The sequence below is a fragment of the Thamnophis elegans genome, chromosome 8, assembly GCF_009769535.1.
Source record: "Thamnophis elegans isolate rThaEle1 chromosome 8, rThaEle1.pri, whole genome shotgun sequence".
Taxonomy (NCBI): domain Eukaryota; kingdom Metazoa; phylum Chordata; class Lepidosauria; order Squamata; family Colubridae; genus Thamnophis; species Thamnophis elegans.
In genome coordinates, this window is record NC_045548.1 from 51,994,192 (window position 1) to 52,020,061 (window position 25,870).

Here is a 25,870-nt window from a genome sequence, read left to right on the forward strand (position 1 = left end):
TTCTCTGACATAACAGCATTTACAAATGCTAAAGATTGAAAGTGAAATATGAGGCAAATTTGTGTATTGATTTTTAACTGATTAAAAACATGCCATTTGTCCAGTAAAAATACAATGTTGTTCTTGCCAGGCAACAAGGAAGCTTAAAAACTTCTCAGGAAGTTCAGCACCTTCACACCCAGAGCCTCTGTTTGACCTTGGTAGTGAATTTAAGGAAGCTGGAGAACAAGACATTTATAACATATTGGAAGTTGACTTGATCATAGTAAACCAAAGCACTGCTGATGTGTCTATGCCCAGATCTTTTCTCGACTGAAACTGCTAAAAATGAAATTCTTAAAACATTTCTCGATGGTTTCTGGCATATTTAGATATGGGATATCTCCTAAAAAGAGGTGACTAGTCATTTTGGACTGATTGACTTATAGTACACTTGACAAAAAGGCTGACCATCACTTTCTAGAAGATGACACCACCAAATGATTCTGGTGGATCCCAACAGCCTCCCTCTTATCCGTGTGCTACATTCCTTTACAAGGAAAGGAAGGAAAAGGAAAAAAAAGAAATTCCCCATTATCCAAAACTGCTTTTGAATGTGTGTTTCTTTCTGACATTGTCAAAAATCTATTTGCTTTATGGAGACCTAGCCAATACCAATCTCAGCTGTGCTCTTAAAACTTTCTCCCATGTCTCACAGAAACAAAGCCATGTTTATTGGTAAATGCATTGACAGACTGGCCCAGGGTAATTTAAGACATCGTCTTTAGTTACAAAAGCTGTACATTACGAACATAGTAGAAACAAGCTGAAAAGAATGTGCCACATAACCTGGCTAATTATCTATGTGCAATTTTAAATTTACAAAGTATAAAAGAAATAAAGCCTACTCTCTTATAATGCACAGTTAATTTTGTTTTGTTTTATTTTTTTTAAGATACAATATATCACTAGTTGGAGTGGAAATGAGAGATGGTCTCTTAATTTTCCGCAGCGCAGAGGATGAGAGCAAGTTCTGTCCTGTAAAGTTTTCCTCCATCGGACAAGGCCATAATGTTCTTCTTGTAGGTTGCAAGGTTATTGATATCTAATTCCTGTTTTTTTAAAAAAAGAAAATGCATTTTAAAGCCACTAGATAGCATTCCTCTCAACTTGACATCCTCCAGTAGTGTTGGATTGCATTTCTCACATTTACACCAACGTAGTTGGGAAGAGGAGCCGTTGAAAGGAGTCAGTTTAGAAATGTTTGCCAGTGTGAGAAGCATTACTGTATTTTTCAGAATATAAGATGCACCTTTTTCCCTCAAAAAAAGAGGGCAAAAATCTGACTGGGTCTTATACATTGAATACCGCTTTTTTGGCCTCCTGAAACCCCACCCCCTTTGCAAAAAGGGGATTTGTGAGGCTTGCAAAGTGTTCCTGGGGGCTGGGGAGGGCATAAACGAGCGAAAAATGTTTGTTTGTTTGTTTTTGCAATTGTTATGAATTCAACTATTGCAGATTATAAACCCTGCTTTAGTGCAATAGGCAGATAGTCCTCAATTTACAAATGAAACAAACAAAACATTTAAAAGTTATGACCAGGCGCATAGACATTATATTAAAGTAATCAAAATATCTTTACCGTCCCTAAGGCATGTCACGACTTTTGAGCAGCCCTAATGTTTGAAAGTTGAAACATTTGACACACCCTGTCAGTTCATTTAGTGACCGTTCAAAGTTACAACGGCACTGAAAAAAATGACCTATGGCCATTTTTCACACTCATGATCATTGCAGCATCCCCATGGTCATGTGATTTACATTCGGATGCTTGACAACTGAGTCACATTTATGACTGTTGCAGTGTCCCAGAGTCATGTAATCTCCTTTTGCGACCTTCTCACAAGCAAAGTCAAATTCATCTAAGTAATTACATTTAACAACTGCAGTGATTCACTTAATACACGTGGCAAGAAGAGTCGTAAGATGGGTCAAAACCCACTTAACAATTTTCTCACAACAAATTTGGGGCTCCATTGTGGCCGTAGGTTGAGGACTACCTGTATTAAGCAATCAACTGTAGGTTTTTTAAAAACGTTAATAGCTAAAAATCCCTACTGCTTAGCATAATAGTCCTTTGGCAGGTGAGGATTATTAATTTATGCATTTGTTTAATTTTTTTCATTTGCCTCTTGGGTCACAGTGCACACAACCAGTGATGTGGTGCCAAGGATTGGATTTCTGGGCTGGGACAATCAAATCAAAACATTTGTGTTAATAAGACTTCATGCACACATTTTCAAATTTATTTTTTGCAAAATGTGCAAAAGAAAATACTTTTGTAGGAGCAAAGAGCAAAAAACCCCATTATTTCACTACAGAATTTTGGTTAGGGAACCCTGCCCCAGGAGTGACATTGTACCGTACCGACAACTGTGTTTCCATTCTTTTGTCACTAAGTGCATGTTCCCAACCATTTTACTATGAATTAACTACCAGGGGTGTTGCTAGATATGGATTTCTTGTTTGACATTTATGGTTGTCTAAGGGAATATGGTTAATTGCTGTTCCCTGAGGGCTGCTTGAAAGAAAATAGTGGAAAGGGGTTTGAGAAAAGAGCAGCTATTTTTGTCTTTGTTAAGACAGAGCATTGTGTGGTCCTTTTCGAATTTATTGTTAATAGGTATTCCGTTCAAAGAAGGAAGACACCTACTATACTTTCAGTCTGGGGATACATCTAAGAGAAGTGGTGGCTGTTTTACTAAACCAGTGATGCGAATAGGTTAATGTAGGAGTAAACTGTGGTGCCTGGTATTACATATACAATTTCATTCCTTTCGTATCCAGAATTCTAAATATAGGGCATTTCAAAAGAACTTCTTGAACTGGCCAGACTTGGGAGGAGAAAAAGACTCATTAAGTACAATTTAAATGGAAATCTTAAAATTACCTTTTTATTCTTTTCACAAAGATCTTTTAGCAAAGCATCTAATTCCTGTTCATCTATGTAGCCATTTGCATCCTGAAAAGAAAAAAAAACACAACACTTGAATTTTTCTATTATTCATTCCTGCTGCTTTCATTGACTTGTTGCAGCTTAGAAATACATTAAAAACTTTGATTCACAGACTTTATTTTTTTAAAAAATTCTACTTACTGAATCAAATGTATCGAAAACTTTATTAAATTCCTTTCCACACATTTTAATACCCTAATATTCAAAAGAAGGACAAATATTAGAACAGAAATGAATCAAGATTTCAATATATACAGTATATACTTTTAAATAGGCATACCTGAAATTTAAGGAGAAAGTTTTCCTGTACTGGCAATAACCTTGGGAGAAAACAAGAGGAATTTAGAACAATTCCATAGTGAATAAAGAAGCAGAGAACACAGGGAAGCAAATCATTTCAATGTTGAAATGCTTTGAGCTTGAAACAACAGTTTGTTAGGGTTATTTCAAGTTGAAAACATTAATGTTTCATTGCAGGTGTTTTCCACTGGAAATTATTTCCAGCTCACACCACTTCTTCAGTGAACAGCTGGTTGAACTCAAAACTGAGCATTTCAAATTGAAACTGTTTCTAGGTCAAAATACTTTGGCTTCAAAACACTTTGCACGCATACATTTCACTCCTTTTAAAGATTAACAGATGCTGAGAAAGCCAAATGAGCTGAAACTTCCTGTGTTTTGTAGACAGACCCTTTGAGAAGATAGGTTTTTTTTTAAAGTGTATTTATTTGAAGCATGGAATTAGGTAAATGGGTGACCTTGGGCCAGTCACAGTCTTTGTCTAACTCACCTCCCATGGTTGTTGTAGGGACAATAGGAGGAGGAAGATATGTTGGATATTTTCACTGCCTTAAGTTATTCGTAATAATAATAAAGGGGTACTAACAAACATATTGCTGGGAATAGAGGAGGATATTGCTAGCTGGGCCTAGAAGTGCTGTCGTTTCTTAGAAGCCCTCATTTCCTTCTTCCCAATGTCAAAGAACAGTGCATGTAGACATTGGAACACTTGCTTGCTTGGGTTGACCTTTTCCACCCAAGGATGGACTGCTAAGTTTATCCTTGTAGGAACCAGTCCAGCACAATCTACTGTATAGCACTTTGTACTAATTACCAGCATTTCTTTCGCCCACCCCCATTGTGTCATGTTCCACAACATAGCAATAGCAATAGCAATAGCACTTAGGCTTATATACCACTTCATAGTGCTTTACAGCAGTGATATGCAGTAAGCTTTATGGCTGGTGAGGCAGCAATTTTTTTAGACTTGTGGACTTCAGCTCCCAGAATTCCACAGCCAGGCATGCTCAGTTCTGATTTAAAGTGACAGCATTTTTCCCCCTTGCAAAATAAGTTTTCCTATTCTTTTTCTTCTCCCTCCCCCTCCTTCCTCCCTCCCTCCCTCCCTCCCTCCCCCCTCTCTCAAACAGACACATGCACACAGAGAAGTTGGATCCCTCTCTCACTCACTCACTCTCAAACAAACACAAACACAGAAGTTGGATTGGCCATACCTCTGCCATACCCCCCCTTCCCCTGCTACCTTCCGATCGGAGCCTTTGATTGCAGGTGAATCACGTTGCCTTTTCAAACTTGTAATCAGTGAAGCTGGGCTTATATACTTTTATCCAGCTGTGTGTGTGTGTGTGTTTGAAAAGGCAACGTGGTTCTGCATGCCCTCCCCACACAGGCACCTTTTCCAGCTGTTTCAGAGAGGATTTCAACTCTGCTTTTGCTTGCCCTCATGAAAGGCCAGTGCTCTGAGTCAGAGTGAGCTAGTTGCTCCCAGAGAACTCTAAAAAGCCTCTAAAAATGCCCTCTACAGGAGGCGAGAGAACACGTGCCTCCTTTGCATACGAAATTTTTCGCTTTTTAACCCGTGCTTAACTCTTAAAAGGCAAAAAATTGCTTATGCACAGGAGGCCATAGTTCTCCCGCCTCCTCCTAACACTAAGCAGACTCCAAGTCACTGTGACTTGGAATCTGGCAGCAACTACCTTGGCTTTAATTATTTTTAAAAAATTATTTAAAATTCTTTCCTTTTCCTCATGACTGGTGAGGCCACACCTCCCCTGCCTCTAGTGACTGCACGTCCCTGCTTTACAGCCATCTCTAAGTGGTTTACAGAATCCGCTTATTGCCCCCAACAATCTGGGTCCTCATTTTATCAACCTCGAAAGGATGGAAAGATGAGTCAACCTTGAGTCTGGTGGGATTCAATCTGCCAAACTGCTTGCAGCTGGTGATCTGCAGAAAGTAGCCTGCAGTACTGCACTCTAACCACTGCACCACTGTGGCTCAATGATATTTTCTACCTTTTTTCCTCCAAATATTCTTACCGGGCCATTTCTGTCAGTTCCAGCTTTCCATCATTGTTTTCATCAAACATCTTGAGCTGAAAAAATTAAGTTATAATCTATAATAAGTTTATTTTTTTAAAAAAATCAACCAGAAGGGGAAAAGTTTGACTAAAAGCATAGTCCCCTCATGTTTGGGAAATACCGTATTTTTCAGAGTATAAGATGCACCTCCCCCCCCCAAAAAAAGCGTGGAAATGTTGGTGTGTCTTATACACAGAATACAGCCATTTTTGGCCTCCCAAGGCCTGCCCCCGCATTTCATTTTTGTGAAAAATGAGCCATTTTTTGCAAAAATGGAGAGATTTTTTGTCTTCCCTCAGTCTCCAGCAGCCCACTGCAACTTCATTAGGGCTAGGGCAAGGCAAAAACGGGGGCGTTTTTGTCTTGTCCCAGCCCTGCTGAAGCCTGCAAAGTGCTCCTAAGGGCTGACGGAAGGCAAACGCTTTTCTTCTTACTTAACATCTTTGAAATATTGGTGCATCATATAGTCCAAAAAATACAGTATGCTTATCTCGATGAAACCTAGTAGCCTCCCATGAAGTCATTGTCACCTCTTCAAATGTTTGGACTTTTAATGATGTGTACTTTTATTGCATCATATTTATATCTGCATTTACATTTTGTTTTAATCAGGTTGGATCCCAAATTCTGGCGTTGAGTTCTGCAATTAAGCTTCATTGCTGAAAGCTTGGGAGATCTCCAAGAAAGTGTAGAAAGTTATGCAGGGAGAATTGCTAGTTGTCATGATGTTCTCCTCTAAAAGTCATCAGTTCCAAAGTCATTCTTTACATAGAAAAACACCTGCAGTCTTTTAGACTGATTTTCTAAGACATTTTTTGTAGTGATTAAGAATTTTAAGCCACTTTAAGTGTAGGTTCACAAAGGAAAGTGGGATCAAAATTAATATAAATGCTGTACAAATGTTAGACTTAAAATGGTAGAAACTAAATTTATTATTTATCCCACCCTACCTCTCCAAATCTCCCTTCCAAGGCTCATTATGCCAAATTTTTCCCAAGGCCATGGCAGTTCACTACAACATTAATGTAGCTGAAACTATGTTATGTATACGTAGTACATGGCACTCCCAAAACTCTCTTGAGTTTTAATTGATTATCTCCAAAAGATTTTGAGAGCAGACTTTCCTAACATGATGTCCTCAACTCCCAAATTTCTCCACTGGGATGGTCATTGTAGACCAGTGTTTCTCAACCTTGGTAACTTGAAGATGTCTGGGAATTCTGGGAGTTGAAGTCTGGACATCTTCAAGTTGCCAAGGTTGAGAAACACTGTTGTAGACAATTCTGTAAATGAAATCCATGCAACACAAATGCACGAAGATGATAACAGACTGTTCTTATACATACAAAATGGAACTGCGTTATAAATGAGCCTGCTGGATTTCTTCAGTTATAATTTCAAACTTTTTTTAAATTGCCCATTGTTTATAAAGCCTATGGAGCCAACTAAATTGTAACTCAAAGGGTGAGGTAACAGACTCTAAATAGAGTTATGAGATATTATTTTCGGCCCTGTGTAGGTATCTTAAAATTGGGTAAGGCAATTAATTCCAACAAAGAAATAGCAGTTCTTACCATAATATCTGTGTATTCTGATAGTTTTGAATCATCAATCTGTTTATTTGCTTTCTGCAGTAAATCTTTCAAAAAGTTCTGAAATGAAATTAATATATCAAAAAGCAATTCTTTGTCTGATCTATGTGTGGAAAAAAATCTTTTTCTTCTAGTTAACTATGAATAGACAAATAATATTTTTCTTCACTTTTCTATTAAAATAAGGTAAAGGTTTTCCTTGCACATATGTGCTAGTAGTTTCCGTCTCTAGGGGGCAGTGCTTATCTCTGTTTCGAAGCCGAAGAGCCAACACTGTTCAAAGACATTTCCGTGGTCATGTGGCTGGCATGACTAAATGCCGAAGGCACATGGAACACTGTTATCTTCCCACCAAAGGTGGTCCCTATTTTTCTACTTGCATTTTTACATGCTTTCGAACTGCTAGGTTGGCAGAAGCTGGGACAAGTAACAGGAACTCACTCCGTTGTGCGGCACTAGGGATTTGAGCTGCAAAACTGCCAACCTTTCTGATTGACAAGCTCAGCGCCTTAGCCACTGAGCCACCACATCCGTTTTTAAAATTAAAATATAAAGGCTATAATCCTAATTCATACATTCTTGAGGGTAAGAATGTTTGAATGTTTGTTTGAATGTTTATTTTATTTATATGCTGCCCTTTTCCCCCGAAGGGGACTCAGGGCGGCTCACAACTCAAACCGGGGAAGGGGGGATACAGACAAAATTAAAAACGACACAAAACAATGCATGATTTAAAACACACAACAGTCATACCATTCGAGACGGGGGCAACGGTTCCTTAGCCCCAGGCCTGTCGGAACAGCCAGGTTTTAAGGGCTTTGCGGAAGGCCTGGAGGGTGGTGAGGGTTCAAATCTCCACGGGGAGTTCGTTCCAGAGGGTCGGAGCAGCCACAGAGAAGGCTCTCCTCCGGGTAGTCGCCAGTCAACACTGGCCGGCGGATGGAATTCGGAGGAGGCCTAATCTGTGGGATCTAATCAGTCTAGTGGAGGTAATTGGCAGCAGGCGGTCTCTCAAGTACCCAGCTCCAATACCATGAAGGGCTTTATAAGTGATGACTAGCAAGAATCATTGACCTTAACAGATCTTCTTTCTAAGCAATCATGGATTGTCCTCTACATCTTTGAAATGCCAAGGACAGAAGTATAGTCAGTAACACTCATGCCAATTGGAAACTTAATATGTCTCCTACATTCCAGGTGCCTAGTCCTCTCAATGGGGATGATCAAGTCGATTAGCCTGCATGATACCATAATGCAAATCTAATTACTAGCATTATATTACAGAATAATTCTCCATCCAGCTAGTAGGCATAAGGAAAGCTTCTATTCCCGTTTATGTTATGAGTGTCACATAGTTGGGAGCTCAACCTCATTCCTCTGACCAACTGCTAGGCTTGTGAGTGACTTAAGGAATGTTGGTTATTTTGTGATTCAGGGTTACTTGAAGATGGTTGGAGGTAAGAGTACAAACAGCTTGCCTTATTTTTTTTATAAGGACAGAAGTCAAGCATTAGGGGAAAGGGGTACATAACCCATATGACTAAGTAGTACTGCTTTAGCACTTCCCCATCAACAAGTCCCCAACTTGAAGTTAGAATTTTGTTTCTTAAACACAGTGTTCTTTGAGTTGTAAATGTCATCAATTGAATGAGTTTCATATCCTGCATAGAGCTTTATGTAAGAACAGGACTCCCTTTGGGTAGCTGTATGCTGGGCATGCCTGAGACAAGCAGTAGGTGAGGTCAGAATTAATTTGGATAAGGTCATTTGTCATCAAACGCTCCTGATTTTCTCTGATACTGGCTTCTTCCAAGCAACAGGCTCTGGGAAAGGGACATCAAGCCCTTAGGAAAACCCTTGGCCCTTCCAAAAGTAATTTCAAATTAGATCACAGAGTATGTGTGACCCTAAGGCTACAGGCTTGCCATTCCGGATCAGTCAGTTCTGGCAGTGCCTGCTCTTTTAAATGCAGGTTCCATAATTAGTTAGCAGAGCCGAAGTTGCTTTCCTGACCTTGCAAGAAAACTTTGTTTCCCAGATGGGCAGCCAGTTGCCCTACTTTTGTGACATGATAAAATTCTTTATTAAGCTAGAAGTTATGAGAGCTGGGGAATTATGAATGCCAATCAAAAAAAATATATCCACATATGCTCATTCTAAATTTCTTGGTATTATTCTTGGTATTATTTTTGCTTTTAATAGGAATGGGCACAAGTGGGAAAATGTGTAGGAAATTCAGCTGGGCTATTCTAGGCTGATCATATTCTACCTATATTATTTTGATTATTCTATCTGAGAAAACTATGAAAGGTCTTAAGATAAGATGGGGCAGATAATTTGTGTGTATTTCCTTTGATCGGCTCTGGCAGTGTTTCAAAACATAATCTGTCCACTTCTTCAATCAGCTGTCAATACCCTATTTATTCATTCATCAAATTTATACAGCTGCCCATCTCACAAAAATTTGGGGTTTTTTGACGTGGGGTGGCATAAAAGTATATACCATGTTTTATCCAAAATAAGACAGGGTCTTGTTTTCTTTTGACCCCCCAAAAATAAGCACTTGGCCTTATTTCTGGGGAGGTCTTGTTATTTCTGAGGTGCAGGAGGTGGCGAGCATGGCCACCTCATGGCTGCTGCTTTGTTGCAATATTTTCAGGGAGGGCTTATTTTAGCACATGTGCTCAAAAACCTGATTGGGCCTGTTATCCAGGGAGGTCTTATTTTCAGGGAAACAGGGCATATTTAAAAATAACTAGGAAAAAATACAGTTAAATTGAGGGCAGCAGATGTTAACTATAATGGAACTTCCTCAGTACCTCACTCATCCCCTGGGATATCCTACTAGCATAACCTGGTTTTGAGGAACTTCCATAAATCAACAGAGATTGAGCTGGCCTCACTGGGTCTTGCCAAGTGCAGCTCCCTAGTAGACAGGATCCATAATATACTATTGCAGGAACTGATGTTATCTGATGACACTTGTTTGTCTATGCTCAGAAAAACAATTTTGCGGTAGGCCTTCTTAGTACAATAGTCATCCATTGTTGAAGAGGTTTATGCCAGTTGACATATTAAAAAACTGTCTATATTTCTTGGCATCATCTGCTTAGGTCATTAAGAAGTTCTATGCTGTATGTAGTTATATCTGGTTTTATTTGTTAATTTTATATCTTTATCAATATTTTATTATATATTTGTTGTTTTAGATTTGGCTGAAGGGCAAAATACCTTTAATAGAAATAAATCAATTCCTAGGCTGTACTGCTTCATGCTCTTGGAAGATGTAACTACATAGATGAATACCTTACCTTCACAGAGAAAGAAATATTTTTAAAGAACTTTAAGCTAGGGCCTATTTCTCTGATGTTTAGCTTTCTGTTTTCCCAGACAATGTTTATTCCTGCAATCCCATCAGAACAATGGTACAATCCAGAAACAATAGTATGTAGGCATTTATGTGTTGCAAAGCTGGTTTCAGAGAGTTTATATTAGCAAACATTCAGCACTAAAGCAATTGATAGTTGCATTCTGTAGGTTTTCCACTTTGGAATTATATTTTCTAAATGTTGCTGGTATCATACATTTAAGACAGAAATACCATAGTAAAATAAATTCTTAGATTGGTACAGCTCTGTTGTACTGTCTCTATTTTAAAAACTTTTTTCACAACTGCTTTCTGCAAATTCTTTTGATGTAGAATGCTCCAAATACTTAAGAAATGATTATAGAGATTTCCTTACCTTAAGCTCTTCAGCCTCAATATATCCACTATGGTCACTATCATACTTTCGCCATATCTGGAATTAAGAAAATAGCAACTGAAAAAAATTGCATACATCCATATGTAAAGTTTTACACCTTGTCAATGCAATTTTTCACAAGACAAAATTTATGTGGATTACCTGCATGAAATCTTCACTAGATTTCAGCTGCTGGCATCTAAAGAATAATAGGAAGTTCTCTTCTGTTGGCAGTACCTGAGCAAGCTGGAGGGAAAAAAATTAACTTCGATTTAGAATTATTCTTCTAATTAGAATAAAGTATAAATTACTGCACTATGTTTCAATAAGGAAAAAAGAAATATTTTCACACAACTATTTAGTAGCTTATAAATACCAGGAACAATCCATGAATAATTGATTCTGTATCCAGTACACTGAACTATCACATCACTAAACCGAAAGTATAAAATTATAAGAGTCCTAATGTGATTGATTTTGTTTTAGCTTGGTGCAATATGTTTATTTAGCTTTTACATTTGATAAGTGGCTAGCAGTGATATGTAAGATAGCCAAGAATCTTCAGCTTGTTGATCCAACCTGCACATTTCTATAAGACATTTAAATCAGTATTCTGCCTTACTAAATTTCTCCAATTTTCAAATGCCTGATTATCACAAATCTTAAAGTAGTAAGGATGTTTCATTATTAAGACAAGCAAAATAACTTTTAATATGGATTTGGAGATGAGAAAAGGATCTTCCAACTACACAGATACATTTTGTTTTTTAAAGTTTCCACTAATATTTTCAAATTTCAATAAGCTTCAGATAAAGAAGGAAGGAAGAATGATAGGTTCTACATTATATTCCACAATTTCCTTTAGATTATACCATTTGAGGAGTGAAGTACAGTTTCATAAAAAAACAGTGGGAGGAAGAAACAAGAAATTGACTTTTTAACAGTGGGGAAAAAGTGGGAAAATGAGTAAAGGATGGATGAAGTGAAGATTATTTGGAAAAATAAGTAACAGGAGTCTGAGAAGAAAGAAATAGTGCATTCAAGATCTTTTCAGAGGAGTATTTGCCCTTGGCTTATTTTCTTCTTCTTCCATCCAAGGAAGTGTTCTAATTTCAAAACAATCAATTATTTCAAAATCAAACAAAGTCGAAATGAGATTTGAAGAGTAATGTTAATATTTCGAGCTTTCTCCGATATTGGAGTTCCTAAGCCACTGACCTCAGTGGACAAAAATAATAGTCCTTCTTGGGGGGGTGGATTACACTAACATAAGATATAATGAGAAGAAAGGAACAAAAGGAATGAACATTCTGCTAATGCACATCTTGGCATCATAAAAGTCTTTGCCCATTTCCAGGACTCAGCAGGAGATCACCAATCTTTTGATATTTTATGATTTAGGTCAACTGCTATGCTACACCTGGTAGAAGACTCAAAGTCAATGAGCTTAGAGAAATATTGCATTGTAGATTATCATGAAACAGTTGATTTATGCAGCAAGAATGTGCAAATGACTGTTTTACATACTGTGGTGTCAATTCCCTTCTTCCTCCTGCACTTCCCATGAAGTAACAGATGATTGACATGGTGCTTGGTGGCCTTGAAATCAAGCAGTTACAATCCCTACCTTGAGAACTGCTGGCTTCAGGTCTAAATCAAATCATCCAGTACACTATTTTAATATTGTGAATATTTTCTGTAACAGATGTCTTTTTTGAGAGTGACTGGAAAATGCCTCCCATAGTGAATCTGGATTATTTTCAGGAGTTGATTTCCAGAAATGTTACAGAATACTTGGTCAGCTCTTGGTTACTATTGTATGGCAGGATCCAGAAGCTTATTTTTCTTTCAGATGTTTTAAGACTCCAATTCCCATTGGCCTAACTACTATGCCAACAGTTTCTGTGGTGCAACATCTGATGCTGTAGATCCCTTACTTTGTCATGCAGCAATGATCAAAAGATGAAACTGCACCATCTGAAACAGATCCCTAAGAAGGGACCCAAACTTTGTAAGATGGTCTGTTTCGAACCATCTTGTGGTCTTGAGAATATTGTATGTCACGATCATTGCTGCAAACTGGATACACATCTAGCAAAAATGATTTTGTATTTCAGAAAATAATTCTAATCCTCTTAAATATTCTCCTCTGGATTTCTTTATAGGACACACTTTTTTGTGTTTGCTTGAACAAAGCAAATCCCAAAGCAAACTGTTATACTTGATTGGGGAGCACAGATTTAAAATTTAGGTTGATCAAGATATGATAAAAGCTTCAGTTGCACTAATATTATGAAAAGGAGTAGATGGTATCAATATATCCTGTTTTAGTTTATGATGAAATATTAGTAATGCCCTTGCTAAGTTGCATGAATGGCAAGTAGAGACAGCACAACTAAGAGTTCACAGTTTGCTCAGAGGTATTGATTAAATATATATCAGGAAAACTTCAATCTACCGCCACCTCACTTCTATTTTATAAAATCATCTCAAGATGACATGGAAGTAACAAATGAGTTCACTTCAGAATGAGAACATCCACATAGGAGAAAAATAGATGATATAAATGGTACTCCTTCCTTTCCTCAGACTAGAGAACTATAATCTGACCGGGCCACAAGACAAAATATGGCTGTATAATCTTGCACCTTATTATTAGAAACCATTGTAAAATATACATATATTACAGTATATACATGTCACATATAACACCCTTACTCCACAAACTGCCCTGGGTCCAATTTGTTTCCAGGTCCAATTCAAGGTGTTGGTTATCAGCTATAAATCCCTACGTGGCACAAGACCAGGTTACCTCCAGAACTGGCTTTGTTCAATCTCAGCAACCAGTCTCAATTGATCAAGCATGGAAGATATGCTACTGATCATGTCAGTCAAAGAACTTTGACTGATAGGGTCTAGAACAGGAGTCACCAACCTTAAAGAGCCCCAAAGGCCGTAACTGGAAGCCCCCTGTTCAATTCTGGAGCTGACCAGAAGTCCAATTCCCCCACCATAGAGTCTTCTAGCGCAGCGTCCTTTTTCCTCTACCTGTTCTAACCGAAAACATTATCAATTGGGGAGCCAACTGGCAACAGGGAACCACAGCAGAGGGATGAAAGAGCCACATGCAGCTCCAGAGCCGCAGGTTGCTGGCCCCTGGTCTAGGAAGAGAGACTTCTATGCCGCTGCCTCCTGCTTTGTGGAACATCTTGTTCCCAGAGGTGAGGCAAGTCTCCCAATCTCTTGGCCTTCAACAACCATGGGGATAGCTAATCCTTTGAGAGCTTCTCCCTGCCTGTAATAATCCAATAGTGGCCATTTTAGGATTCCCCCCCTCCTTTTGATGTTTAATTGCATTATTCTATAATTTTGAAAAATTTAACCCTAATTAAAATTTTAATTTCTAATGTAAATTGTCATACATTATTTATTGGTCATTGTACAGTATTACCCTCTTTCAGGGAGACAGGTGGTTTAGAAATATGAAATATAAATAAATATCATATTTTGTGTCTCTGCACAATTATGACTACACAGCATGTACATTAATGCAGAATAAGAAGCAATCTTACCTCTACAATTCCTATTTTTCCATCAGAAGTCTTTGAAAAATGGTCCACAAAAGTTTTCATTTCTGGGGTTAAGCCCTGTAAATATAGAGCATGTTGATTAGTCTTTTTTTTTTTTTAGACAAAGACAAAAAGGTAGCAAGATCACAATCCATCCCGGAAATTTTTCCCAAATTCCAAAACAATGAATTATTGCAATGCAGACTAAACAGAGGCCAACCTTGTTAAACAAGAAAAGGTGTAACCTAATTCATTAAGATATTAACATTAAGAGGTGCCTGGGTATAAGAAAAGAATTAAGTTTTTGAATGGCTGAAAAATAAATTTATAAAGTGGAAAATTTCTGTTTGATTTTGATTAAATTTCAGATTAAGATTTAAATACACAAAGATCTATGAGTTAAAATCAGGATTCTTGTTCTATTTAGCTATAGTGAATATTAATCACTACTCTGTATTCCTGATATTTTCACACATTTCCTTTAAAAGAACTATTTTGCCTCTTGACAAAGTATGTGAAAAGTGTTCCAGAAAGGGAAATATACTCTTTACACTGTGTTCAAGAAACATGATGATTTACTCCTTCAGTCATATGTACTCAACCAGGAGTATGCAGAAGATGGGTGACAATATCCATTCAGATGTACTTTTAAATGCACATCCAGGCAGAATGGGTCAGCCCACTGCCAAATAACTCTTTTAAAAAAAAAACATAAACTAATCATGCATATGACTAAAGACTGGCACAAGAAAACCATGAAACCATCAGCACAGCAGAACATAATCAGAAGTGATTGCCCAGTTTCTTGGGAAAACATTTATTCCCTTTCTGTTCAGAATGGGGTCAGTGGGAAGGTTTAATCGGCACTCAGTTTGGCTGGTACACTGTAAAAGCTCATTTTCTGCCTTGGGGTGAATCTGTATTAAGCTATGCTACATTAAGCTAGTTAGTGTTCCCTATGATTTTTAGTGGGTTTGCTCTAGGCGTAACTATGTTTGGATCTGACATGTAGTTACAGTATACATTATTATCAATGAGCACCTTATGTTGCATGTGAATGCTGACATTTCTCAGACAAAGAGAATTCAGTTACACAGTACTGAATACTGAAAATATATGAATGCAGATAACCAGATGTTGTTGCATGATGGTATTAGGAGTATCATTTTACAATGAAATCTGTTCCAAATAAAGCTGCCTCTTGCAATTGACTAATTTGTCAATGCTGATAATGTTCAAGTGGTGCTCCAGATGTTTTGGGAGTGCATCTAAAGTGCCTATTACTGTTGGTACTATCTTTGCTTTCTTTTGCCATAGTTGTCCTACTTCTACTACATAGCCAGTGCCATGTCTTGTTATCTGCCTTGCCTGCTAGGTTTTTTTTTAATGTTCTGGCCATGAAATACTTTGTCTTGCCATGTCTCTGTTCTACTCTTCATTTGGTTTTTTCTTGTAGGACAGTTTGGTTTCTCTGATCTTCATTAAGCCTTTATGGTGTACCAGTTTCAGTGCATCTTATTCATCATCCTTCAGAGATTCTTCTTTAACTGTCTGGGGTACTTGCAACATTCATGCCCTCCCATGCTTGTGGGTAAGTAGAGTCTGTCAACATTGATGACTGGATGATAGACATAATTCAATGTCATTATCTTTCTGGACTTCCTATCCAGGAGCTTTTAGCTTTGCTTGAGGCCAGCCCCCTATTCCGGTTGTGTATCTAATGACTGGAGCTGCACAGGTGTTAATTGCCTTGATAGCATTATTTGGACTTTATGATCTTTTTTCAGTGAAATGATGCCTTCACTTCTAACATTATTATTAATCTTACAATCAGATGTTTAGTCTAGATTTGTCCTTCTAAGGACCTGGGATAGGCAAATGAGGTTTAATGGTATTGTCACAGGATGTAAGTTGTTTCAAATAGCTACCTTTTGCAATTGACTGATGGGGATTTTGTCAATGCCCATGGTGTCAGGTAGTGCTTCAGTTCTTTTGGTATCATACCCAACAAGGCACCTATTATGATTGGTACAATCTTTGCTTTCTTTTGCCATAGTTATTTTACTCCTAGTTGCACATCTTTTATTTTGTGATTTTCTCTAGTTCATTCTCTTATATTCTGCTGTCTTCAGGTTCTTCAATGTCCTATATCCAGATTTTGTTTTCTTACTAACAATTGTTAAATCTATTATTATTATTATTATTATTATTATTATTATTATTATTATTATACAATTGTATCACAGCGGCCAGTTGTTTCACCGGATTTGGTATTGGTTACTAGTTGGGCCCCACCCAGGGGCCTAGGACGTCGTAACGTACTTTCGTAATATGCGTGCAGATCCAAGCAATGCGGCTTTTTGCATTTGACTGATGGTGATTTTGTCCATTTTTAACTGTTTTAAATGTAATTCCAGTGCTTTTGGAATAGCACCCAGTGTGCCAATTACCACTGGAATTATCACTGCTGGTTTGTGCCATAGTCGTTGAATTTCGATTTTTAAGTCCTGGTATCTTGCGATTTTTTCATGTTCCTTCTCGGCGACCCTGCTATCACCTGGTATTGCGATGTCTCTGATTGTGACCTTATTTTTCTCAACCAGTGTGATGTCTGGTGTATTATGTCCCAGTATTTTGTCCGTTTGTATACAGAAATCTCACAAGATCTTGACCATCTGATTTTCGGTGACTTTTTCAGGCTGATGTTCCCACCAGTTTGTTGCTGTTTTAATATTATAATTTTTGCACAAATTCCAATGGATCATTTGTGCTACTGAATTGTGCCGCAATTTATAATCAGTCTGCGTGATTTTTTTACAGCAGCTGAGTATGTGATCAACAGTTTCATCAGCTTCTTTGCAAAGTCTGCATTTGGCATTATTATTATTATTATTATACAATTGTATCACAGCGGCCAGTTGTTTCGCCGGATTTGGCATTGGTTACTAGTCGGGCCCCACCCAGGAGCCTAGGACGTCGTAACTTATTTTCGTAATATGCGTGCAGATCCAAGCAGTGCGGCTTTTTGCATTTGACTGATGGTGATTTTGTCAATTTTTAACTTTTAAATGTAATTCCAGTGCTTTTGGTATAGCACCAAAATTATTATTATTATTATTATTATTATTATTATTATTATTATTATTATTATTATTATTATTATTATTATTATTATCTTATGCTGTTTGGTGTATGTTACCATATTATGCCACAGTTTTTATTGTGCTTCTTATGTGTAAACTGTTTATAGTCCTATGCAGAAACACACAAGGCAGCAAAATAAATAAAAATAATACAACTATTAACTTTTCAATCAGCAATTTATACTCTTTACAAATAGAGCAAAATGGTTTTGATATGAAATGCAGAATATTGACACAGGGTTCTCATAGATTCTAAAAAGAAACTATTGGAAGGTGCAAAAATAGTAAAATCACTTACAATTATTTATCAATGCAACAGTGAGAACTTGGAGTTATAGTGACTTGACTTTTTTTGTAAACCTTATATTGGAAAGTCAAACAAAAAGAAGGAGAGGTGAAGGGAGATTTTTTTCCATTCTCCTTATAATTAAAGCAAATCTGAAATGGGACAAAGGCATCCAGAACTTAAGGCAATTAACTGTGGCATGAATGAAATTGACTCTGCGACTAAATGTAGCTGTGCAACTAGCTAATGATTAAATGTTAGTACCAAGCTATGTTCATACTGTGATAATTTTACTAAATACTTATTAATTAGATATAAACTTCAACAGAAAGCAAATTCTCAATAAGCCACCTTCCTTAAATTAACATCATCTAACTAGATTATGCCAGTGAACAAACAAAAAATCCCAGCTAAGATAGTCATCCTACAAATTGTAGTCCTAAATCATCTCTAAGATGCTTCAGTATGAGGAGAGCTGTTGCAGATAAACGTGGCCCCCAAACCAGTAAAAAATAATTCTCAGCAATATTCAGAAAAATATGTATTATATGCTACGTGCCAAACAACGCCAACAACTTTTAAACATATCAAGGCACACATCAATTTATTTCTATTTTATTTTTCTTTCAAGAAAGCATCTTCAAACATCTATGTTAGACACATGGATTCCTAATTATTCCAATTGTTCACCATTCAGTAGAGATGCAAGTGTGTGAGAGTGTGCACTTTTGAATCTGTGTGTCTGTGTATATTGTGTGCAGATCTGTTTCTTGGCCACAAAGGGGCAGAAACATATTTCAGCCTAGATAGTAAGGTTGTATCCTTACTCTAAAAGAAATTCCTTTATCCACATTTTTTTTTAAAAACATAGTGCAAGTAAACATTTCAATAGAGGAAGAACCAAGATGGCGAAGTGAAAGCTCTAGCGATCAGAGTGCACGGTAATTTTCTATTTTTATCTTATATTATCAGACTAATCCACTTTTTTAATTACTGGTTCTGGTGCATAGCTGTATTTGACTAATCTCCAAACAACTAGCTGAGAAGAACTGTGTACACATTACCGCCAAGAGATTAACGCATGGGAAGAAGGAAGAAATGACAAAGAATGAATTCTATCATACAGATATTTCTCAAATCATCTAAGCAACAAAACAGATGATATAATGGAATTTAAAAAGCAGGTGGCTGAAAACCAAAATGTAAGTAATGACAACATCTACATCAGCATTATAACTAAACTCCTGGACATCCCTCGAACAGATATGAATTGGGACTTAGTAAGATACAAGATGATAGTGCAGACTTCTAACGCCGAGAAACCAAATTCCCTAGACACTTTTAGATATAACAGTCTCCTGAGGCAGCTGCATGGTCAACTGCAGCATCTCCTATTAAAAAAAAAACTTCTAGGAAGAGATTTCCAAAAATGAGACTACAGAACTTGCATCTAAGCAAAGATCATTGATTGCATGGACTACATTACTAATTTTTGACTATTTAACCGAAACAAAATTGAACGTGGACTTCCTGAAAGAGTCCCTTGATGCATTTACTCAATCCTTCCACAATAACTCACCTTGTTGAAACAGGAAACCATGATCCAAAAATGCTCAAGCTACTGTAACCCGAAACACAAATGATGGAGAAAAGGGAACAAACTCCTAATAAATCTGCCCTCCAAACTTTGAGGCACAGAAGGGCTGAAAATCAAGATCAAAGCAACCATGTGTTGCAAACTAATCAGATTTACTTACAAATCAGCTTTAAAAGACTCAGCAGTAGATGGTGAGGTTCAAGAAAGCAATACATTATTCCCTAAGTCAGCTACTTCTATGTCATTAATATGCAATTGATTTACATTGGGCAAAATGGCTGCCTAGCAAGATGAACTGTACACAAGTTTTGGTGACATTCAAGCAATCTATAATCCCAAATATGCTTTTCAAAATTAAGTCCATGCTGACCATTTTCCTCATATTTCCACTGTGCATTTTTTGAGGCACATATCTCCCCACTCATTCAGAGATTACATCAAGATAACTACTATACTTTAATTCTGAGAAATCAGGAATGGAGGCTGCTGCCCCAGTTGCAAAGATAACAAACTCTTCTCAGGAGGAGCTTATTTAGATAAGCAACTTCAGGCAGAGAGAAAAGGACAAATTTAAGATGATCCACTGGAAGCGGAAAAAAATTGAAATCTTTGCAACCTTGCCAAGTTATAAACAGGAGGACTTAGTAAAGAAGTTAGAGGACCTTACACAAATTTAATCCATAGTCACAAGACAACTGCCCCATTGATTTGGTTTCCATGCCCCATGCAGAAGGTTGAAAAGTGCTATTAATAGGAACTTGTCTTCAACATTCATCAAAGATAGGCAATCAGACAAACAACTAGCTTGTGTCATTAAAGAACCCCAATATACCACCAAGAGCTGCCCACATAGCCCCACAAAAAACTGAGTGTGCAGATCTGCACTTAAGGATTCCATCTCACCCTCATTAAAGGGCACCTGGATGTCTGATATACCATATTTTTCAGAGTATAAGACAAACCCCTTTCCCTCAAAAAAGGATGAAAATCTGGGTGCGTCTTACACACCGAATGCAGAATTTTTTTGTCTCCTGAAACGCCACCCTCTTCACCAAAATGGCTGTGCATAGCTTGTAGGAGGCTCTCAGGGAGCTCCTGGGGGCTGGGGAAGGCAGAAATGAACCAAAAAAAATGGCCATTTTTTTTTTCATTTTTTGCCCCCTCCCCCAGGCTCCAGGAACAGTCTACAAGCTTTGTAATGCCCTTTTTTGACAAAAAATAAGCCCGTTTTCTCAAAAAAGGACCGTTTTTGAGAAAAGGACCGTTTTTGAGTTTTTGCCCCCCTCCTCCCCCCGGAACACTCTACAAGCCTCCTAAGGGCTATTTATGCCATTTAAAAAAAAAGATGGGCCCATTTTTGCGAAAAATGGGCCATTTTTGGGAGGTTTGCAGAGTGCAAAATCTTTTTTTAATTTGCCTCTTCAAAATCTTGGTGCATCTTATACTCTGATGCGTCTTATACTCTGAAAAATATGGTACCTTGCTCCAGTGCTGCAGTTGACAGTGCAGGAGCCATAGGATATACAACCCCCCTCTCACTGTTTCTCGGGAAATGCCTACAGCAGGGATATCAAACTGGACTTCATTGAGGGCTGCATCAGGGTTATGTATGACCTTGGGGGCGGGGCATGGCCAGGCTGGGCATGGCCAGTGTGACATCACTCATGTTGAGGGCATCTGAGGTGGCTCAAGCTCTCTGTCAGCAAAAAATAGGTTCCTGAGCTCTATTTTTGGCTGTGATGGACTCCTGCAACCCTCTGACAGTGAAAAGGAGCTTGGAAGGGCTGTGAATGGCCCCATGAGCTCTGTTTTCACTGGCAGAAGCACTGCAGGCCAGTCCTTCACTGTTTCCAGGGTTTGCCCTCGGGCCAGATCTAAGCACCTCACAGGCTGGATCTGGCCCCTGGGCCTTGGGTTTGACACCTCTGGGCTATAGCAATAACTTTGCCCAGCCCAATTGAATGCCAGTCAACCAATAATTTCTTCCTTGTCTTTTATTTCCTGGAACATCACAGAATGAAAACCCAGAGTAGAGGCCCATCTTTTCTGGCATAGATCTCTAGTTATGACATAGTTTTTTTTCCAGGAAACATTGTGTGTGGCTAAACTGCTAGGGAAAGGGTTTAAGACAATTACATTGGAAGCTGTGTCTAACATAGGACATGGAAGGCTTTGTGGGGGCTTAGGCATTCTAACATCTGCCTCATTACAAGCTCAAATAACTAGTTCACAACTATGAGACTGGTATGCATTGGCAGCTCTCCTGCAATTCAGGAAGAGCCAACTCCTCGTGATTAATGAGTATATTCCACCCCTGCAAATATGATTACATATGAAACAAGGGATAAAATATATACCTATGTGGGAGATTTAAGGGTTGCATTCCCAATAGCATACTTAATATTAGTGGTGACTTTAACTCAAGAACTGGAACAAACACTAAATCACTCTTTGCTAAACTCCATTGTCAGCCATTGTTTCCTGTAATAACATCTATTTTACTCACCAATCTACGGATGTACTGTATTCAATGACGGTAAAGGATTTTGTATTGTTTAAACTTTTACAAAACCATCTGGTGGTATTAAATGGGACCACCAGTGATGATTATCCAGTGAAGTTTACTCACTGGTCTAGTAGCAATACTTCCTATTAGTCTATGCTAGGATCTCCCAGAGCTTAATTCCCTATGTACCTAACTTTGTTACTTTGCACCTGAAAATTTTTGATAGGTTGTTTTTACCCTTTTAGCATATTGCAACTGTGGCCCATGACCTTTGCTCTATTCATGATAAATGGACCCCTCAGCATGCAGCAATAATCACCAACTTTGAAGGGAGCCAACCAAATCTCTTTACTCAGCCATAGTCGATAGCAAGATAATTGTAATTGCTCTGGCTAGTTTCAATAGCCTAACAAATTATTTCAATCATTATTAACTGCCCCCAACCTATTATAGTTAGGCATGATTCAAGAACATGTCAGGTGAAGCTTGCAATTCTCTAAGTTGTCCCCTAAAATTATTTTGAAACAAACAAAATTGAAATTTTGTTCAGTTTCTGACCTAGTGAATTAAAAAAAAATAGTACAGTTAATCTATCAAAAAAGAGGGGGGAATGCAATGGGGTTATTTGGTAACTCTTGATTGTGGTTGTCAGTGCAAAAAATCCTGCCATCTTTTAGGGAATAGTAATTCCATCATTTCCCAATAATGCTAATAGCTCTTCATTGCATACCGTTTTGTGGCCCTACGAGGGCAAACAGAGAATTCCCTGACTAGTTGGTTGTGACTTCTCTTCCCCACTGAACCTGTCACATGTTCAGAGATCAGAAATATAACTGAACAGTATAAACTAGATAAAGCCCCATATTCAAAATTTATAATGTATGATAATAAAAAAAAATTGAAATGGTGGATCTCAGTGCTAGCTTCACTTTTCACAGCAGTAGGTCATTCAGCCATGATACCAAAGGACTGGGGCTTGACTAGTATAATACCAAGAAGGGCAAAAGGGATGATCCAGCTAACTACTGCCCAATCAGTTTGCTAAGACAGATTAGCAAAATGTATGCCAAATATCTGCAGGAGGCAAAACTAATTGACGGGCTTGAATCTAAGGATATCTTTAGGGATGAACAGTCTGAGTTTAGAACAGGACAATCAACATTAAAGTTGGTACTGCGATACCTGGTGCAACTCAGGACAATTCTTTTATGCTGCATTTATCAATTTCAGATTAGTTTTTGACACAATATCTAGAATTAAATTAAATTAATTGGCATAGATTAATTAACTGGCATAAATTAAGGCATAAATTAATTTAATTGGCATAAATTTAAAAACACCACAAGTGACAAATGTCTACTCCTGCTGCTCATCAAAATGCATGAGAAAACTGATTAAGACTGATGGTTAGGTGCAGTAGTCTAGGAGATGTCACAAAAGATATACCTGTAAGGAGGGAAGGTAGACTGTACTGTGTATTGTTTCCAGATTTATTCAACTATTATGTAAACTCGTTAATTCTTCACCTAAGTAGCCCTGCCTATCATCCCCCTAAATTAGCCCAAAGACATATCAGTTTACTTCTGTATGCCAATGAGGCAATAATCCTGTTATTAACCTTCATTGGCCTTAAAAGAGCTCTGAGATCACTTATCATCACTGCACTGAGGATGAACTAATAATAAATTATGCTAAGACCAAGATCCTTACTTTCTCTAAACGCACAAAATAGAGAAGCTGGAATTTAGGTGGGCAGTCCATTGAGCAGGTTAAGATTTTTAGATATCTAGGAATAACTTTTCAAGCCCCAGGTAGCAGAAAAGAACACCTGAATTATGTTTCCACAATGCACAGAGATCTTCACCAACTACATAAACATACTATTTTTCCAGAGGATCACAGTTTATTTCTGTGCAGTTAAGTTTTTTTGCAGCTAAAGTCCAAGAACAATTGTTATATGGGGCTCAATTAAGACCATAGAACAGTATGATCATCTTAGGAAAGATTCAAATAGAATTTCTAAGCTTCCAGGTGACCTGCTGTGTTCCAAATGCAGTACTTCAACAGGAAGCAGGGGCCAATAAATTCGAAACTAATATCTGGATAAATATCTTACTACTGATTGAAAATACTTCACCATTCTAGCATAGTGGCCCATTTAACATTGACAATTACATATATTCCTGAGAAATAGCAATCCAAAGGAAACTGAGATAAACTTCCAAGTGCTTCAACAACCCTCTAAAAAGATGCAAATGACCAGCTATTTGCAAGGAATATAAATCCTTCCATTCTCCACTATCCTGTCAGAGCTGAAGAAGCTTCTTGGATGAGAAGTGAAATGTCTTCAAAAGAAAAAACAAGAAAGTCCAGTTGCTTCCTGAAAAAGCATCTTTGGATGAGCCTTTATAGTTCTCCAATGATGCCATCCAAAAGTTAAATCAAGCCAGATCAATACTAAGGCAAAGGATATAGAAGGTCAAACAGAGTTGCTGCTTTTTCCTCACCACATAACTGGAAATTCAAATATTAGTCTAAACCAGTTTCATATTTATATCATATCACAGCACCCCAATTTAGGAGAGTTTTATCTTTAGCTCCATTTAATATTTTCCCCACAGCTATCCTGCAAGAGAAGTATAGGAAAACCCCATATGAAACCCAATAGTGCCTTGTGATATGGGTGCTATAGAAACCAAAGCCCATGTTCTTCTGTATTGCCAGTTCTACAGGGACCTTCACAAGAAATTGATCACAACTGTTTTATTCAGATTGCAAGGCACTTTGACAGCTTTTATCTGCATTTATGTTAAATAACACAGATTAACTTATTTCTCTAAAAGTTGCAAAAATATGTGTAAGGTTGTTAATAGTTTCTGCTGTTAGGAGATAGCAATCAATTCATTGCTTGCATTTTTATTGGCAACAATTGGAATAAAGTCTTTCTGACTTCGTTTTCAAATGCAGTAAGCTGTTTAATATCAACCCAGAGTTGCAATGATCTAGTTGAGGGATGATTCACAAGATTTTGCTTTTTATCTGAATTCCATGTTTTCCAGCCACAACTTTTCCATTTCTCCAGTTTTATCCATTTGCATTTAAGCTGATATGTGCACAACCAAACATGTAAATAGTCTTATTGACATCCATTACTGGAGCATGGTTACTGGAGATTATTATTATTGTTGTTGTTAAATGTATATGCCACCTAACTCCCAGCTACTCTGGGCATTTCCCTATTCTTATTATATCTACAAAAGAAGAAGAAAAATGCCCATCTTAACCTACCAAGCCAGCTTTCTGTCGTGCCTGCTGCAGTTCTTGGATAAAACCCTGCAGTTCGTTTCCATCCATGTATCCATTACCTGTAACACCAAGAGAGAGAAACACAATGGTTACAGCTCTTAAGTGGTTTCTCTCTTTTCCCCCCTGCCGGCATATAACCATACTTGCAAATTAACAGAGCAATCCTATGCTTAGATCAAAAATCCCACTGTATGCAACCAGACTTCGGGTAATACTTTACAAGGGTTGCTAGTCTTGGTTTCAGCCACCCCGAGAAGGATGCCCCGTTTCCTTTTAGATTACGCGACCGTGTGCTTTACGGGAGGCGCTTCGGACTTTTAGAGGCTTTCAGCTGTCGAACGGAGGGTAAATAGCTAGAAGTCCTAACGCCACCAGAGCGACCGGCCGCTCGGAGGCTGGTCCGCCCTCCTTCCGAGAATGTCGATTTTCTCAAACGTCCACCTTGTTTCAGAGGTAAAGAGGTAAAAGTTGTAACTTTGCGCCCGACAAAGTTTCCTGCTTACAAGGGGAAGGAGGAGGAGGAAGACGCCGAGCCCCTCGCCTAGTTTTACAGTTGAGCATTCTCAACCCCCTTCTTTCTTTCCCTCCCTCCCTTCCTCCCTCCCTCCCTTCCCCTTTAGTTCCGAGCCTGACGGGGTTAGAAGAATGGAACAATGCTGTAATCAATCACCATCAGCGTCGTAATGGCGCCAGATCGCGAAAAACTGGCTTGCCGACACCGTCGCCTCTTGCAGGTAAGCCTCCGCGGTCAT

The 25,870-nt window shown here is 38.1% G+C and overlaps 1 protein-coding gene across 1 annotated transcript; it reads right to left on the reverse strand.

Annotated features, from left to right (window-relative positions):
* On the reverse strand, positions 1–25,870 carry CALB1 (calbindin 1). The gene is made up of 11 exons (XM_032223203.1): positions 25,789–25,870; positions 25,101–25,177; positions 14,284–14,358; positions 10,874–10,957; positions 10,712–10,768; positions 6,951–7,028; positions 5,335–5,390; positions 3,276–3,315; positions 3,137–3,190; positions 2,930–3,001; positions 1–1,091 (listed from the first exon to the last, which is right to left on the reverse strand). Exons 1-11 carry the CDS (start codon positions 25,868–25,870, stop codon positions 978–980), a joined length of 789 nt encoding a protein of 262 aa, XP_032079094.1. The 3' UTR covers positions 1–977.

What these genes read in the sequence shown, in the direction of transcription:
- CALB1 (XM_032223203.1), bottom strand. Translation starts at nt 25,870, where the DNA reads ATGACCGCGGAGGCTTACCTGCAAGAGGCGACGGTGTCGGCAAGCCAG. An exon ending in CACGACAGAAAGCTGGCTTG is followed by an intron (nt 14,359 to 25,100) that starts GTAGGTTAAGAT and finishes CTATATTTACAG; the next exon opens with GGCTTAACCCCAGAAATGAA. An exon ending in TTTTCGATACATTTGATTCA is followed by an intron (nt 3,002 to 3,136) that starts GTAAGTAGAATT and finishes TTTTCTTTTCAG; the next exon opens with GATGCAAATGGCTACATAGA.